This window comes from Hyperolius riggenbachi, chromosome 4 (assembly GCF_040937935.1).
Source record: "Hyperolius riggenbachi isolate aHypRig1 chromosome 4, aHypRig1.pri, whole genome shotgun sequence".
NCBI classification, from domain to species: domain Eukaryota; kingdom Metazoa; phylum Chordata; class Amphibia; order Anura; family Hyperoliidae; genus Hyperolius; species Hyperolius riggenbachi.
Window position 1 is genome coordinate 357,582,316 of NC_090649.1, and position 17,041 is coordinate 357,599,356.

General features: G+C 46.9%; 1 protein-coding gene across 4 annotated transcripts in view; it reads right to left on the reverse strand.

The window, feature by feature from the left end:
- The window catches only part of PDCD2 (programmed cell death 2), a 65,289-nt gene that overhangs the window by 13,963 nt on the left and 34,285 nt on the right, over positions 1-17,041 (reverse strand). For all 4 annotated transcript variants that reach the window (XM_068231941.1, XM_068231938.1, XM_068231940.1 and 1 more), the window contains one exon: positions 9,746-9,867. In XM_068231941.1, coding sequence (XP_068088042.1) covers positions 9,746-9,867 — 122 coding nt within the window. The remainder of the gene's footprint in view (positions 1-9,745; positions 9,868-17,041) is intronic.

A 17,041-nucleotide genomic window follows, 5' to 3' on the forward strand; every position in this document is an offset into this window, starting at 1 on the left:
CAGCCTCATTACACTTCCTCTAAGCGTACTTCCTACGCTTACAGGACGCATTCACAAAATACTGTGGCCATCTTGTGGCCAAATAGTAAAACTACATCCAAAAGCATTTTTCATATATAAATACATAGTTTTACATTATAAATTAACTCATTACCTCCCACACTCCCCAATTTTTTTAAATTTTTTTTTGTAATAAAAAAAAAATTACAATTAAAAAAAATACATAAATAATTAACTTAGGGACTGAACTCTTTAAACTTCATGTCAAGAGGGTATAACACTTACTTTATAAACCATGGGCTTGTAATTAGGGATGGACGCAAAACTGAAAAAAATGCACCTTTATTTCCAAATAAAATATTGGCGCCAAACATTGTGATAGGGACAAATGGTGTAATAACCGGGACTAATGGGCAAATACATTTCATGGATTTTAATTACAGTAGCATGCATTTAAAATCTATAATGGCCGAAAACTGAAAAATAATGATTTTTTTCCCCAAATGTTTTCATATTTTCCCATTAAAACACATGTAGAATAAAATAATTCTCGGTATAATGTCCCACCTAAAGAAAGCCTAATTGGTGGCGAAAAAAAACAAGATATAGTTTATTTCATTGCGATAAGTAATGATAAAGTTATAGACAAATGAATGGAAGGAGCGCCGAAAGGTGAAAATTGCTCGGATGCTGAAGGGGTAAAACCCCTCAGTTGTAAAGTGGTTAAAGGGGAACTGCAGCCTAAACAAACATACTGTCATTAAGTTACATTAGTTATGTTAATTAGAATAGATAGGCAATATAATCTCTTTCCCACCCTGTTTTAAAAGAGCAGGCAAATGTTTGTGATTCATGGGGGCTGCCATCTTAGTCATGGGGGCAGCCATCTTTTTGATTGAAAGGAGGTGACAAGGAGCAGGAGACACAATTCCAACTGTCCTGTGTCCTGATTACCCCTCCCAGCTGCATGTGCTAGGCTTCAAATGTCAAATTCAAAATGTAAAAAAAAAATTTGCACCAAAACAGCAGAACGAGAACAACAACATCAGAAATCCCATCATGCTTTGCACAGCATCAGGGGAAAAAATGCCCGGGCAGTTTTCTTCTGTGCAGCTGAAAATGAGGCTTGAGTAAGAAAAACAAAGTTCTGATGCTGTGAAACTGTTAAAGAAACACCAAGCCTTTTCAGTGCTGCTGAGTCGATTTTTAGTCCGGAGGTTCACTTTAAATCCTTTTTAGGGAATATCTTTATAAAGAATAAAATCCTTGCTGAGAATCACCTATGAAGAGATGGACTAGTCCAAAACTTGTCGCTTCTGTCAGATTTCTACTACCTACTGTAAGTGACAGCAACATAGGAGAAAAGTAATTTATGGCTTATTTTACTCTGGAAAGAATGTACTTCTTATTTGTCTCTGTTTGCACAGATTTTCAATTTTACAATTTTTCACCATAGTGCCCCTTTAAGCATTTTTACACAGGGGTGGAAGGTATGTACACACAGTTCACAGCGTTGTGAGACAAAATGGAAAGAGAGCCCTGCCCAAAAGGACTTACAGTCTAAAGGTTTAAGAGATAGCACAATAGGTAAAGGGAAGCTGTGTATGGGGTGGTAGATATGGTGGTCAGTGGGCAAATAGTCCTATGTATGAGAGTGTGCTTGCCTGAAGAGGTAAGTTTTTAGATTGTGCCTAAAAAAAGAGTAAGTGTGGGTGAGTGGCGGATGTGTGGAGAGGATCGAGAGAAGTCTTGTAAACGGGAGTGAGAAGAGGTGACCAGGGAAGACAGGTGGATAGTTAGTAGAGTGGAGATTGCGTGTAGGATGGTATCTGGAAAGAACTTGATTTAGATAGGAAGGAGCTAGGCTGTGGTGAGCTTTGTAGGTGAGAGTAAGGATTTTTAATTGTATCCTTTATGTAACTGGCAGCCAGTGAAGGGACTAACAGAGGCGGATAGGGCTGGAGAAGCGGGAGGAGAGGTGGAAGAGTCGTGCAGCAGAGTTCATGATGGACTGTAGCGGGGCTAAACGGTTGGCGTGGAGGCCACAGAGCAGAGAATTGCAATAGTTTAGTCATGAATAGAGATGGCTCGAACCTCCGATTTTAGGTTTGCGAACCTCGAACTTCCGCAAAAGTTCGCGTTCGCGCGAACTTTGCGAACCGCAATAGACTTCAATGGGCAGGCGAACTTTCAAAACGACAAACACTAATTCTGGCCACAAAAGTGATGGAAAAGATGTTTCAAGGGGTCTAACACCTGTAGGGGGGCATGGCGGAGTGGGATACACGCCAAAAGTCCCGGGGAAAATTACGGATTTGATGCAGAGCAGGGTTGTAAGGGCAGAAATCACATTGCATGTTAAATTGGAGGCATAAAGTGCTTTAAAACATCTTGCGTGTGTATACATCAATTAGGTAGTATAATTAGTGTACTGCTTCACACTGACAGACCAAACTCACTGGCGAGTGTGCTGGCGATTGGCGGTTTTCAAACCCATATGGTCGCCGGGCTGAGGTAGCTCAATGACAGAACAACAGTGACTGTCCAGTTGATCGAATTTGGTCTGTCCACAATTAAGCAACGACCTTATCTTGGGTCAGGTGTGCCCCCAACACACTCATATAGCCGGCGGTCATCGCTTCATTGTGATACGCAAGCCCCTTCACCGCAGCAAGGTAATGATCACGAAGGGGAATTGACACATGCACATGCATTTTTTTGTTGCAGCCGTAGTGCAACCAGAAAAATTAGGCAGGCATGTACACGCACCAGAAAAAAATTATTATTATTCTTGTTAGCGGCCGCTGCTAGTAGCGGCCTTAAAAATTCAGGAATCCACCTGGAGTCCTGGACCCTGTTGGTGGTGGCGGAGAAGGCAGTCATGCAGCCTGCAGGCAGAGATACTGTGTGGGGACTGACTTAGTGGAGCAGACATTCACACGGCGTGCAGGCAGAGATGCTGTGTGTGGGGACTGACAGTCTTCGGGCAGGCCTGACCATGCTTGCAGACCAAGCATCCATGGTCAGATGGACCCTTGACCCAACGCTGTGTGCCAGAGATGACACCACTTGCCTTTCAACATCACGGTACAGTTTGGGTATCGCCTTTTTTGAGTAATAATTGCGGCCTGGTATCTTCCAATGCGGTGTGTGGCTTTGTTTTTGTGTGCTGCTTTTCCTCAGGTGGTCATCCAATTGCAGTTTGTGCTTTGTCATCATGTGCCTTCGTAAGGAAGTTGTCCCTACGCGGGTCTTGGTCTTTCGACGGCTCAATTTTTGGTGGCAGAGAGTACAGATGGCGTTGCTCTCATCTGAGGCAGACACAAAAAAATTTCCACACCGCTGAGCCCTGGGATGATGGCACTTTGGTGGTGGCGGCTGACAGTGTTAAGTGGGGTGCCAGAATCAGAGCAAGAGGAGAAAGATATGTCACGGTTCCGTGCGGAAGCTGAGGTGTTCTGTGTTAAATAGTCAACTACGTCCTGACAATCTTGGGGGTTGATGGCACGTGCCTTCTGAACACTGTACATTGGTTCAGGGCCGCACGAAATCATGACAGCATAACCTCGAACAGACCTGCTGGGTGGCCTGCCTCTGCCCTTTTTGTCCATATTTGGGGGGAGATGAAGTGAAAGGTATGCACTGACTTGACTAATACAATGTGCAGTCACACAGGTGCAGGGAAAGGTATACACTGACTGCTGGTATAACAATGTGCATTCACACAGGTGCAGTGAAAAGGTATGCAGTGACTGCTGGTATGGTATAACAATGTGCAGTCACACAGGTGCAGTGAAAGGTATGTACGGACTGGTATCAATACAATGTGCAGCTGTCACACACACACAGGTGCAGTGAACAGGTATGCAGTGACTGGTATATAAAACTGCGTGCTGTCACATAGGTGCAGTGAACAGGTATGCACGGACTGGTATTACAAATGTGCAGCTGTCACACACACAGGTGCAGTGAAAAGGTAGGTACTGAATGTGATGGGCTTGGTACAGTATAGCAATTAGCAAGGGCCAGCTGCGACAGATAGGGCTGTATATGCAAGTGTCAGTGGGCCACAAAAAAAAAAAAACATCACAAGAACATTCGCTCTTACTGTTTTGGGGTGCTTTTCATCAAGAAATATCAGCAAGGAGCAAGCTAACAGACCTAACTATCGCTATCCCTATCTCTCCAATGTCTCCCCCTTCTCTCACTAACACTGCAGCACACAGAGTGAGAACATGGCCGACGCTGCTGCCTTATATAAAAGGGGAGGGGGGGCTCCAGGAGGGAGGGCAGCTTGATTGGCTGCCCTGTGTCTGCTGATTGTGATATAGAGGGTCAAAGTTTAGCCCAATGATGTAGTATAAAGGGCAGGTCGAACTCGCATAAAGTTTGCATTCGATCGCGAACCCGCGATGTTCGCGCAAATACGTTCTCATGCGAACAGTTCAGGCCATCTCTAGTCATGAAATAATCAAGGCATGCGCCAGAAGTTTGGTAGTGTCTTGTGTGAGAAAAGGGTGATGCGGGAGATTTTTTTTTTTTTTTTTTTAGAGGCCTTTAGATTTAGCAGTTGCCAGGTCATTGGTTACTTTAAGTAGGGCAGTTGCGATTGAGTGGCTGGAGAGGAATCAAGATTGGAGGTCATCAAACAGAGAATTAGCAGTAAGGTGACGGACTAAGTCAGTATAGATGTGGCGCTCAGGTAGTTTGGAAGAGAACGGGAGGAGAGAAATAGGGCGGTAGTTGGGCAGGGAAGAGGGGTCAAGAGAAGGTTTTTTGAGTATAAGCGTTATAAGGGCTTGTTTGAGTGAGATTGGAAAGATGCCTTTGGTGAGGGAAAGGTTATAGAGGGAGGTTAAGCGAACCCAGTGAATCCAGCGCAGGAGACTTGGGGCGCACAGGGAGTAACTGTCAGAAGACGGAGCTGAAGTTATTTTTAAAACACAATAATTCGGCTTCGAACAATTGCTGAAAGCCGAATTATTTCATTCGCCACCATCCATTGCGTCCTGTATGGGGAATAGTATTTAACACAGCTGGGACTTGTGCAGCAGCAGGATCAGCCATATACCGGCTGTATCCTGCGCCCAAGTCTCCTGCGCCGATTCCCCTCAGGCAGGTGAGATGGTAGAGGATATGTCAGTAATGAGGTGAGAGAGCATTGGGTCAAGGGGGCATGTAGTGGGACGAGATTTAGAGATGAGAGAGGAGACAGTGAGTTCAGATAATGGTGAGAAGGTTGTTAGGCAGGATGTAAGATTTGGGGCATGTATGGAAAAAGGAGGCTGTTGGTTAAAGCTTTTTCAGATGTTGGTGATTTTATCACTAAAGGAGCACTATGGCGAAAAATTGTAAAGTTTAAAATGTGTGCAAACAAACAAATAATAAGTACATTTTTTCCTGACTAAAATGAGCCATAAATTACTTTTCTCCTATGTTGTTGTCACTTACAGTAGATAGTAGAAATCTGACAGAAGCGACAGGTTTTGGACTAGTCCATCTCTTCATGGGAGGATTCTCAGGGATTTATTTTCAAAAGCACTTAGTGAATGGCAGTTGCTCTGTCCAACTGCCACAAAACAGTGTAGCGAGCAGGAAAGCTGGCCAGCATCATTGTTTAAAGAGGAATTCCAGTGAAAATAATGTAATAAAAAAAGGTGCTTCATTTTTACAATAATTATGTATAAATGATTTAGTCAGTGTTTGCCCATTGTAAAATCTTGTAAATCCCTGATTTATATTCTGACATTTATCACATGGTGACATTTTTACTACTGGCAAGTGATGTAGCTGCTGCTTGCTGTTTTGGCAGTTGAAAACAGCTGTAAACAGCTTTTTCCCACAATTCAACAGGATTCACAGACAGGAAACTGCCAAGAGTAAAGGAATAGATTTCTCATGTAAAAGGGGCTATCAGCTACTGATTGGGATACAGTTCAATTCTTGGTCGGAGTTGCTCTTTAAATCATTTTTAGAGAATAGCTTTATAAAGAATAAAAGCCTTGCTGAGAATCCCCTGTGAAGAGATGGACTAGTCCAAAACCTGTCACTTCTGTCAGATTTCTACTACCTACTGTAAGTGACAGCAACATAGGAGAAAAGTAATTTATGGCTCATTTTACTCTGGAAAAAACGTACTCATCTGTCTGATTGCACAGATTTTAAATTTAAATTTTTTTCACCATAGTGCCCCTTAAAGAAGGAGACAGGGCTAGTTCACACCGGGTGCTTTGGTAGCATTTTGCTGATTGTTGGTGATCAGCAAAAAGCTGTTTTTTCACTGTACAGGAAAGCGATTTAGGAGTGATTGCGTTTTGTGATTCCATAACATTGAAATGCAATCGCTCCAAAAATGCTGCATGCACCATCAGTAAATCGCTAATCACTGGCAATCGTAACAGTGTGAACACTACCATTGACTTGCATTAGCAGCAGTATTTTGCTGATCGCTAGTTATCAGCAAATCACTAAAAAAAAAAAAAAAAAAAAAAAAAAAAAAAAAAATCGCCCCGTGTGAACTAGCCCACAAAGTCCTCACTGAGATCCTGGGAGTGGGAGGTGGGGGCCGGAGAAGGGAGTTGAATGTAGCAAAGAGTAGTTTAGTGTTGTGGGACTGTGAGGAGATAAGTGATGAGTATGAATGTTAGGCTGCTGTGAGGGCCTGTCTGAGTGTATGAAAAGCCTCTTTGTATCTCTAGAAATGCTCAGGCAAGTCATTTTTTAGCCATCACCGTTCAGCTATTCAGGAGTGGCATTTGAGTAGTCCGATCTCCTTGTTAAGCAAGGGTTGTCGAAGGACCTGGCATCGGTAGACCGTGGAGGAGGGAGTCACAGAGTCGATGGATGAAGTTAAGGTGATATTATAATGAGCAGCTGCTAGCTCAGGATAAAGTGAGTAGAGGATGCAGAGGTTGATAGTGTTTGGAGGTTGAGATCGTGGAGGTTGAGATCGTGAATGTTGCGAAACTTGTGTACAGAAGTGTGTTGTGGGAATGTGTAGGGACTGGGTGGAAGGATGTTGAATTTGAGTAAGTTATGAACAGACAGTGGAAGGGAAGAGCTGATGAGGATGGATAGGGAAAAGCAACTAGTGAAGATTAGGTCAAGTGTGTGGCTGTCAACATGGGTTACAGTGGTGGGCCAAAATGTGGGAGGCAGGTGGTAAGTGATAGGAACTTGAAGGTGCAGGAGGTGTTAGTGTTGATGGGGATGTTGAACTCCCCTATGATGGCTGAGGGAATGTTAGTGAACAGGAAGAGAGGAAGCCATGCTGAGAAGTGTTCTATGAAAAGACTGGCTGGACCTGGAGGGCGATAGATTACAGCAATTTGAAGGTGAAAGGTGGAGCAGACTTGAACTGAGTGGACTTCGAAGGATGAGAAGCAAAAGGCAGGGGAAGCAGAGAGGGGGTTGAATGAAAAGTTTTGAGAAAGAATGATGCCTACACCACCACCATGCTTATTACCAGGTCTGGGTGTGTGACTGAATTATAGGCCGCCATGACAGTGTAGCAGGTGAGACAGTGTCTAAGGGGAGTAACAATGTTTCAGTTATTCCGAAAAAGGGGAGGCCATGTGAGATTGAGATTCATCGAGAGCGTATGGATGAACAATCTGTACATCCATACACTCTCTACACTTTTCCACAAACTGTACATCACTTGAGTGTGTAGGATGTGAGTGACAAGAACATGGTTAAGTGTACAGTTTATGCATTAAAGGGAAGGTCCAAGCAAAATAAAAAAAAAAATGAGTTTCACTTACCTGGGGCTTCTACCAGCCCCATGCAGCCATCCTGTGCCCTCGTAGTCACTCACTGCTGCTCCAGTCCCCCGCTGGCAGCTTGCCGACCTCGGAGGTCGGCGGGCCACATTGCGTACATTTTTACGCATTCCCGCTAGTGCAGGAACATTAACACATACATTTTTACGCGTTAGTGGTGCAACGCGTAAAAATGTACGCGTTGCACCACTAACGCTTAAAAATGTATGTGTTAATGTTCTTGCACTAGCGCATAAAAATGTACGCAATGTGGCCCGCCGACCTCCGAGGTCGGCAAGCTGCCAGCGGGGGACTGGAGCAGCAGTAAGTGACTACGAGGGAACAGGATGGCTGCATGGGGCTGGTAGAAGCCCCAGGTAAGTGAAACTAATTTTTTTATTTTGCTTGGACCTTTCTTTAAGAGAATGACTATTAGGGTCATGGAACACTGTCAGATTGCTGAACTAATTTCAGCAATGCTATCAGTGTGCGATACACTATTGTATTGTATTGACGGTTCCTGAACTGTAAAAGTGGCCAATATATCAGGCAACTTGGTGGCCCGATCGACAATCCGACTTTATAATAATTTTAAAAAACGGTGCCGCCAAGCGCATGCCCCACCAATTCCGGCCCAAAATTGGTCGCATTAATTGGACATGCTGCAAGATTCAGGGCCGACTTGCTCGATCGGGGTGCACAGCAGTAACGGGACGAACGTGATGAAATCCTGGCGCTGTTCCTGCAATGTGTACGACTGTGTGTAATGTGTAAATGTGCTGTAGTGTACATATACACATTACTTGTCTGTGTCGCAGTGGGCGTCTGTCTTCCGCCTCTCTTCAATCAGCTGCATACGTGCTGCAGACGCAGAGCACGCCGGCATGTGACGCCCCACATGCGCCATGCCGGCAGCATGTATGCGGATATTTGAAGAGAGGCGTAAGACGGGTCGGCCACTGGGACTCAGGACAGGTAATGTATAAATACACATTATACACACACAGCGAAGAGGTGGCATATGTGGCAGGCTCGGCCGATTCCGGGGAGATTTCATGCTGAAATAGATTGGAAATTAGCATGCGATGTATGGGCAGCTGACAGATCTCTCTCTGATCAGATTCAATCAGAGAGAGATTTGTCTCTTGGTCGAATCTGAAATTGCTGCTTTTGGAATATTGTTTTTGGTATCCAAATCTAAAAAGAACTACCTGATTAGCATATTTGGATGCTGTACAGCAGGGTTTTCTGACAACGCATTGCTACATACATTTTTTGTGCAATGCCGCTTCGTTCTATTCAGTTTAGCTGAGCGCGGTAAGCCAATGCAAAGCTATTACACATATAATAAATCCTGCACTGTACCTGTACCCTTGACCACTTAATCCACTCCGCCTTAAGGTGGCCACACACGATACAATAAAATGATCCGATTTTACAGTAATTCGATAAAAACGATCGTATCTCCCGAAAAAATCGAAAGCTTTTTTTTCATTCGACTGAAAAATCCGATCGGATTTCCCGTTTTCTTCGATTTTAATCGATCCGGACTGCCAGATATCTTTCTTCAATCTTTCCAAAGATTGTATGGTGTGTGTTGGATTGTCAATTTATTTATATACACACCCTAGCAATTTTGTTAGAGTTTCCAATCATTTTTAGTATAATTGGGGAAAAAATTGAACATAGGTGTGTGGAACATTGGTCAGATTTTTGAAATGTTACAATCAGTCAGAAAAATTGATTGCAATTCTTAAATTGAACAGATATTTAAAAAATTGTATGGTGTATGGCCACCTTTACACTCAGCAGCTACCAATCTGCTATTAAGTCATTATGACACACAATCCTAAATCCATTAATTTTGTCAAAGCAGGTCATACTGTATTATATCCGAGCTGTGTTTCAGACCAGATGCCTCCACTACAGGAGGAGAGAGAAATAAATTGCTGCTTCAAAAGACATGCACAGTTGTATAATTTTACCTGTTCAGGTTCACGAGAAATCAGTTTCTTAAACCGAATAAACACTTTGTCTTCTTTGGTTTCTTGTTTTGCCACTACATCAAGATCCTCCTCATTCAGGTTCAAGTCATCCATGGATGATTCTGAAAGTGAACAACTGAATCATTAATGTGAGTGAAAAAAATAAATGTTATTTAAGACAAGCAGTCTGAAGTATACATATTTAAGACTGTAAGCTCACAAATGTAAGGTTCCCCCACTAATTTTTTTAAGTGCTGTGAGTTTAGTTACTATAGGATTTCCTACTAGTCACCATAATATATGTTGCTTTATACCATTCTATAATGCATCCTTGTTTGTATCCTACTTTGTAGAGTGCTACAAAACATGGTAACAGAACATAAATTGTTAATAGTACCGTATTTTTCGGACTGTAAGACGCTCCGGACTATAAGACACACCTAGGTTTAGAGGACAAAAACCAAGGAAAAAAAATAAACTAAACCTGGTGTGTCTATGGGTCAGGGACATCTTGTAGACCTCCCCCCCCCCCCCCCCCCCCCCCCCAAGCCTTTACAAAGCTACTCTGTTTAACCTCCTTGCCGGTTATCCCGAGCTCAGCTCGGGGGACCTGCACGGGAGGATTTCTCAGGCCCTGCTGGGCCGATTTGCATAATTTTTTTTGTTACAAGCAGCTAGCACTTTGCTAGCTGCTTGTAACTTCCGATCGCCGCCGATCCGCCTCCCCCCTCCCAGACCCCTGCGCAGCCTGGCCAATCAGGGCCAGGCAGCGCTGAGGGGTGGATCGGTATTCCCTATGACGTCCTGACGTCAATGACGTCGGTGACGTCATCCCGCCCCGTCGCCATGGCGACCGGGGAAGCCCAGCAGGAAATATCGTTCTGAACGGGATTTCCTGCTTACTCCGATCGCCGGAAGCGATCGGAGTGGCTGCAGAGCTGCCGCTGCTCAGCGGCTATCTCGCTACATGATTTAAAAAAAAAAAAAATTTAAAAAAATGTGCTGCGCTGCCTCCTTGCCAGGGGAATTAGACCGGCAAGGAGGTTAAGCCAACCTGCTGCCCCCTCCAGCTACATTACACAACAACACTAACCCCTGCTGCATCCTCCCAGCTACATTACACTTCACTACACTAATCCCTGCTGCACCCTTCCCCAGCTACAATACACTTCACTGCACTAATCCCTGCTGCACCCTCCCCCAGCTACAATACACTAATCCCTGCTGCACCCTCCCCCAGCTAAAATACACTAATCCCTGCTGCACCCTCCCCCAGCTACAATACAAGAATCCCTGCTGCACCCTCCCCCCAGCCTACAATACACTAATCCCTGCTGCACCCTCCCCAGCTACAATACACAAATCCCTGCTGCACCCTCCCCCAGCTACAATACACTAATCCCTGCTGCACCCTCCCCCAGCTACAATACACTACAATACACTAATCCCTGCTGCACCCTCCCCCAGCCACAATACACTACAATACACTAATCCCAGCTGCACCCTCCCCAGCCACAATACACTAATCCCTGCTGCACCCTCCCCCAGCTACAATACACTACAATACACTAATCCCTGCTGCACCCTCCCCCAGCTACAATACACTAATCCCTGCTGCACCCTCCCCCAGCTACAATTCACTACAATACACTAATCCCAGCTGCACCCTCCCCTAGCTACAATTCACTACAATACACTAATCCCAGCTGCACCCTCCCCCAGCAACAATACACTACAATACACTAATCCCTGCTGCACCCTCCCCCAGCTACAATACACTAATCCTCTGCTGCACCCTCCCCCAGCTACAATACACTAATCCCTGCTGCACCCTCCCCCAGCTACAATACACGAATCCCTGCTGCACCCTCCCCCAGCTACAAGTACACTCATCCCTGCTGCACCCTCCCCCCAGCTTACAATACACAAATCCCTGCTGCACCCTCCCCCAGCTACAATACACTAATCCCTGCTGCACCCTCCCCCAGCTACAATACCACTACAATACACTAATCCCTGCTGCACCCTCCCCAGCACAATACACTAATCCCAGCTGCACCCTCCCCCAGCCACAATACACTAATCCCTGCTGCACCCTCCCCAGCTACAATACACTACAATACACTAATCCCTGCTGCACCCTCCCCCCAGCTACAATACACTACAATACACTAATCCCTGCTGCACCCTCCCCCAGCTACAATACACTAATCCCTGCTGCACCCTCCCCCAGCTACAATTCACTACAATACACTAATCCCAGCTGCACCCTCCCCCATGCTACAATTCACTACAATACACTAATCCCAGCTGCACCCTCCCCCAGCAACAATACACTACAATACACTAATCCCTGCTGCACCCTCCCCCAGCTACAATACACTAATCCCTGCTGCACCCTCCCAGCTACAATACACTACAATACACTAATCCCTGCTGCACCCTCCCCCAGCAACAATACACTTCACTGCACTAATCCCTGCTGCACCCTCCCCCAGCTACAATTACACTAATCCCTGCTGCACCTTTACCCAGCAACAATAGACTAATCCCTGCTGCATCCTCCCCCAGCTACAATATGCTTCACTGCACTAATCCCTGCTGCACCCTCCCCCAGCTACAATATGCTTCACTGCACTAATCCCTGCTGCACCCTTCCCCAGCTACAATACACTACAATACACTAATCCCTGTCTGCACCCCTCCCCCAGCTACAATACACTTCACTGCACTAATCCCTGCTGCACCCTCCCCCAGCTTCAACTCACTACAATACACTAAGCCCTGCTGCACCCTCCCCCAGCTACAATACACTTCACTGCACTAATCCCTGCTGCACCCTCCCCCAGCTACAATACACTAATCCCTGCTGCACCCTCCCCCAGCTACAATACATTACAATACACTAATCTCTGCTGCACCCTCCCCCAGCTACAATACAATACAGTTCTACTCACAACATGAGGAGCCACTCACCAGTTCTCAGCAAACACCTCAGGCCAATCAGTATTCCGCTGTAACATGCGCATTGTCGGGAGATCCGGTAAGCATGTGACATCAGATTGTCCTGTCCCCAGCACCAGTATTAGCAGCGCTGAGGCCATTGCAGCACAGGGCTTAAATCACCAGTCCCTCTCCAAACTCTCCCTAGACAGCCGCGATCCCATGTCCAGATGCCACTGACCGCATTGCTAAGAGTTCGGGGACATCGGGGAAACACGTGCTGCCAGATTTCGCTGCCATCCCCTGCACTAGTACTCGGAGGACACTACTTCCTGCTTACTGATGCCCCCTGCAGGAAGCAGGAAGTACAGCATCCTCAGAGTACTGCACGGGGATGGCAGCGAAATCTGACAGCACGTGTTTCCCCGATGTCCCCGATCTCTTAGCAATGCGGGCAGCGGCATCTGGACATGGGATTGCGGCTGTCTAGGGAGAGTTTGGAGAGGGACTGGTGATTTAAGCCCTGTGCTGCGACGGTCTCAGCGCTGCTAATACTGGTGCTGGGGACAGGAAAATATGATGTCACATGATTACCAGATCTCCCGACAATGCGGATACCAGCATGCAACAGCAGTATACCGGTGGCCTGAGGTGTTTGCTTAGAACTGGCAAGTGGCTCCTCGTGCTGTGACGGCCTGTGGGTTGTCGGAGCTGCTCAATTATGCATGCGATAGAGGACCTGTAGGGCACATTCGGACTATAAGACGCACCCACTTTTTCCCCCCACATTTGGGGGACAAAAAGTGCGTCTTATAGTCCGAAAAATACGGTAATAAGTTTTTTAATATAGGTCACTTCACTTGCAATATGCAGAACTCAAAAATGAAAAATAGGCATATGCATAAAACCTCATTCACAACTCTAATACTGAAACTGCAAAATGTAGAAAATCTGCTGTGTTCAAATGCAATTTTAGTACAGTGACAGATCTCCTTACAGACATTTTCAGTAAAGATTTTAAATTATCCAGGTCACCTGGAAACTTTGTGTGTTCAAGAAGCCAACAGTCTAAGACAGTGTTTCTCAACTTTTTTAAGCCAAGTACCCCTTATTGCTACTCCATCTCTACAAAGTACCCCCTGGCGAGTGAGCGGGAGCGCACACACACACACACACACACACACACACACACACACACACACACACACACACACACACACACACACACACACACACGGAGAATGAGGGTGCTGGATGGGGAGAGGCAGATGAGGGTCCTGGGTGGGGAGAAACTGTTGAGGGACAGGTGAGGGTGCTGGCTGAGGCTGGCAGAGAGTGATGGGCGGTGAGGGACTGGAGAGGGTGCTTTCAGTGGCTGGCAGAGGGTGAAAGGTGGGAGAGACAGGTGAGGGTGCTGGCTGAAGCTGGCAAAGGGTGAAGGGTGGGAGAGACAGGTGAGGGTGCTAATTGAAGCTGGTAGAGGGTGAAGGGTGGGAAAGACAGGTGAGGGTGCTGGCTGAAGCTGGCAGAGGGTGGGAGAGACAGGTGAGGGTGCTGGCTGAAGCTGGCAGAGGCTAAAGGGTGGGGGAGACAGGTGAGGGTGCTGGCTGAAGATGGTAGAGGGTGAAGGGTGGGAGAGACAGGTGAGGGTGCTAACTGAAGTTGGTAGAGGGTGAAGGGTGGGAGAGACAGGTGAGGGTGCTAACTGAAGTTGGTAGAGGGTGAAGGGTGGGAGAGACAGGTAAGGGTGCTAACTGAAGCTGGTAGAGGGTGAAGGGTGGGAGAGACAGGTGAGTGTGCTAACTGAAAGGACTTCCGAGGCCAAAAACAAGAAAATGACACTATACCTTTTTAATATCAGAATCCACGGAGGACGTCCAGCGCGTCCCTCGCACCGTTCCGCCGTCATTGCAGCCCTTTTCGTTCCCCCATGGCTCGGCCCGACCCCACTGAACGGGTCGCATGTATGCCACAAGTAAGATGGCCGCCGCCTTGAGCCGCGGCTGCGCAGTACGCTTTGCCGCGAGTGCGACTGCGCAGCCTTGGGCAGCATTACGGGACTGTACGCGGCGGGAGGCGGGCTAAAGGCTGCGCAGTCGCACTCGCGGCAAAGCGTACTGCGCAGCCGCGGCTCAAGGCGGCGGCCATCTTACTTGTGGCATACATGCGACCCGTTCAGTGGGGTCGGGCCGAGCCATGGGGGAACGAAAAGGGCTGCAATGACGGTGGAACGGTGCGGGGGACGCGCTGGACGTCCTCCGTGGATTCTGATATTAAAAAGGTATAGTGTCATTTTCTTGTTTTTGGCCTCGGAAGTCCTTGAAGCTGGTAGAGGGTGAAGGGTGGGGAGAGACAGGTGAGTGTGCTGGCTGAAGCTGGCAGAGGGTGAAGGGTGGGAAAGACAGGTGAGGGTGCTGGCAGAGGGTGATGGGTGGTGAGGGACTGGTGAGGGTGCTGGCTGAGGCTGGCACAGGGTGATGGGTGGTGAGGGTGCTGGCTGAGGCTGGTACAGGGTGATGGGTGGTGAGGGACCTCCTCTTGTTCCCCTGTGTCACCTCTTGTGCCCTGGTTGAGAGGTCCCCCCAGTACAGACAGCCCCCCCCCCCAGTTTAGGTAGTGAGTGGTGTCCTCGGTATAGGCAGCCCCACCAGTTTAAGTAGTCAGTAGTGCCCTCATTATAAGCAGCCCCCCCCAGTTTACCAATAAGTGGTCCCCCAAGTATGAGCGGCCTCTTACCCGTCCCAGTTACAGACCTGTCCAGTGCCGATCATCTCCACTGCCTTCCCATCGCAGCCTCAGATCTCCGATCAGCGCTGCCTGCTGTTCCAGCTGCCTCCACGTTACAGTAGCAATGATCACTACACTTCAGATCAACGAGACAGTGAAGGCGCATGGTCCCCGCGCGGCTGATGGCTGTACTTCAAATGCGGAAGTGACTAATGACGTCACTTCGGCATTTGCAGTACTGTGCGCAGGGACCATGCGCCTTCACTGTCCCGTTGATCTGAAGTGTAGTGATCATTGCTACTGTAGCGCGGAGGCAGCGGGGACAGCAGGCAGCGATGATCGGAGGTCTGTGGCTGCGGGGATGGCAGGCGTACCCCCGGCAGTAGTCTCGCGTACCCCCAGGGGTACGCGCACCGCGTCTTGAGAAACCCTGGTCTAAGAGACACTCAATATGCACATGGATGCTGAGGAGAAGGAGCAACAGCTTACAGCCGCAACCCAAAAGTAAGCAGGACCATGACTAGGGAATTTCTTAATTCCGTAGACAGCCAAGTGGGTGCATTCACAACTGCAGCAAAAGGCTAGCCTCTACCAATAACCAAGGACAATGGACCTCTGCATAGATTGAGAAGCACAGTAACACTTCTAGAATAAATAAATAAAAAAGGTTCAGCAGCAGCACTCTAGATCAATTCTAGGGGGCTATATGGGGAAGTTCAACTCGACTAGTCATCACTTATCTGAAAAGTATTTCAACCAAGCATGAGCTCCTAAACTCTGTTCTTCCTCTTTTTACCTACAACCAACAAGAAATTTCTTGTGGTTACACCTTTTCCCACTCAGACTTTAGTCCTCCTGCACTTACTCCTCCCTCCCATCCTCCCCAACAAGGTCAGGCTGGGGCTTCCGCCCAGATCTCAGCTACTGAAGACAAAAACTGTATCTCTGCAATGTGGCATCCCTACGCTTACACATGGCTATAAGTATGACTGCAAAGAAGGGAGAGTCGGTGGGTCGGAAAAAATGGTTTCTAGAATGTGGTATGGAAGATTAAATTGGAGCAATGCCTATCAGAGCTCCAAGGGTTGTAGCTGTCTGCTTGAATGGTGGGGTCACAAGACTCCCAAAATTAAGGATCTCTCTAGGTGGGCATTTGAGGGAGTTTATATTTTCATGGAATTGGGATATATTCCATTTTAGCAAACAACCACCTGCTTTACTTTAGTCAAAGCTAATGGTCACAAATTGATCATGCAGGCTCTAAGCACAATGGAAGCGAGAGAATATGAAGGCTGCCATATTTATTTCCTTCCTAAGCAATACCAGTTGCATGGCTATCCTGATGATTCTCTGCCTCTAATACTTTTAGCCGTAGACCTTGAACAAAAATGCAGCAGTTCAGGTGTTTCTGACATTATAGTCAGATCTGACAAGATAAGCTGCATGCTTGTTTATGGTGTGATTCAGACACTACTTCAGCCAAACAGATCAGCAGGGCTGCCAGGCAACTAGTATTGTTTAAAAGGGAATAAATATGGCAGCCTCCATATTTCTCTCACTTCAGGTGTCTTAAGAATAAGCATTCACAATCTGTAAACCGAGCAATGAGATGCTACCTGAACATGG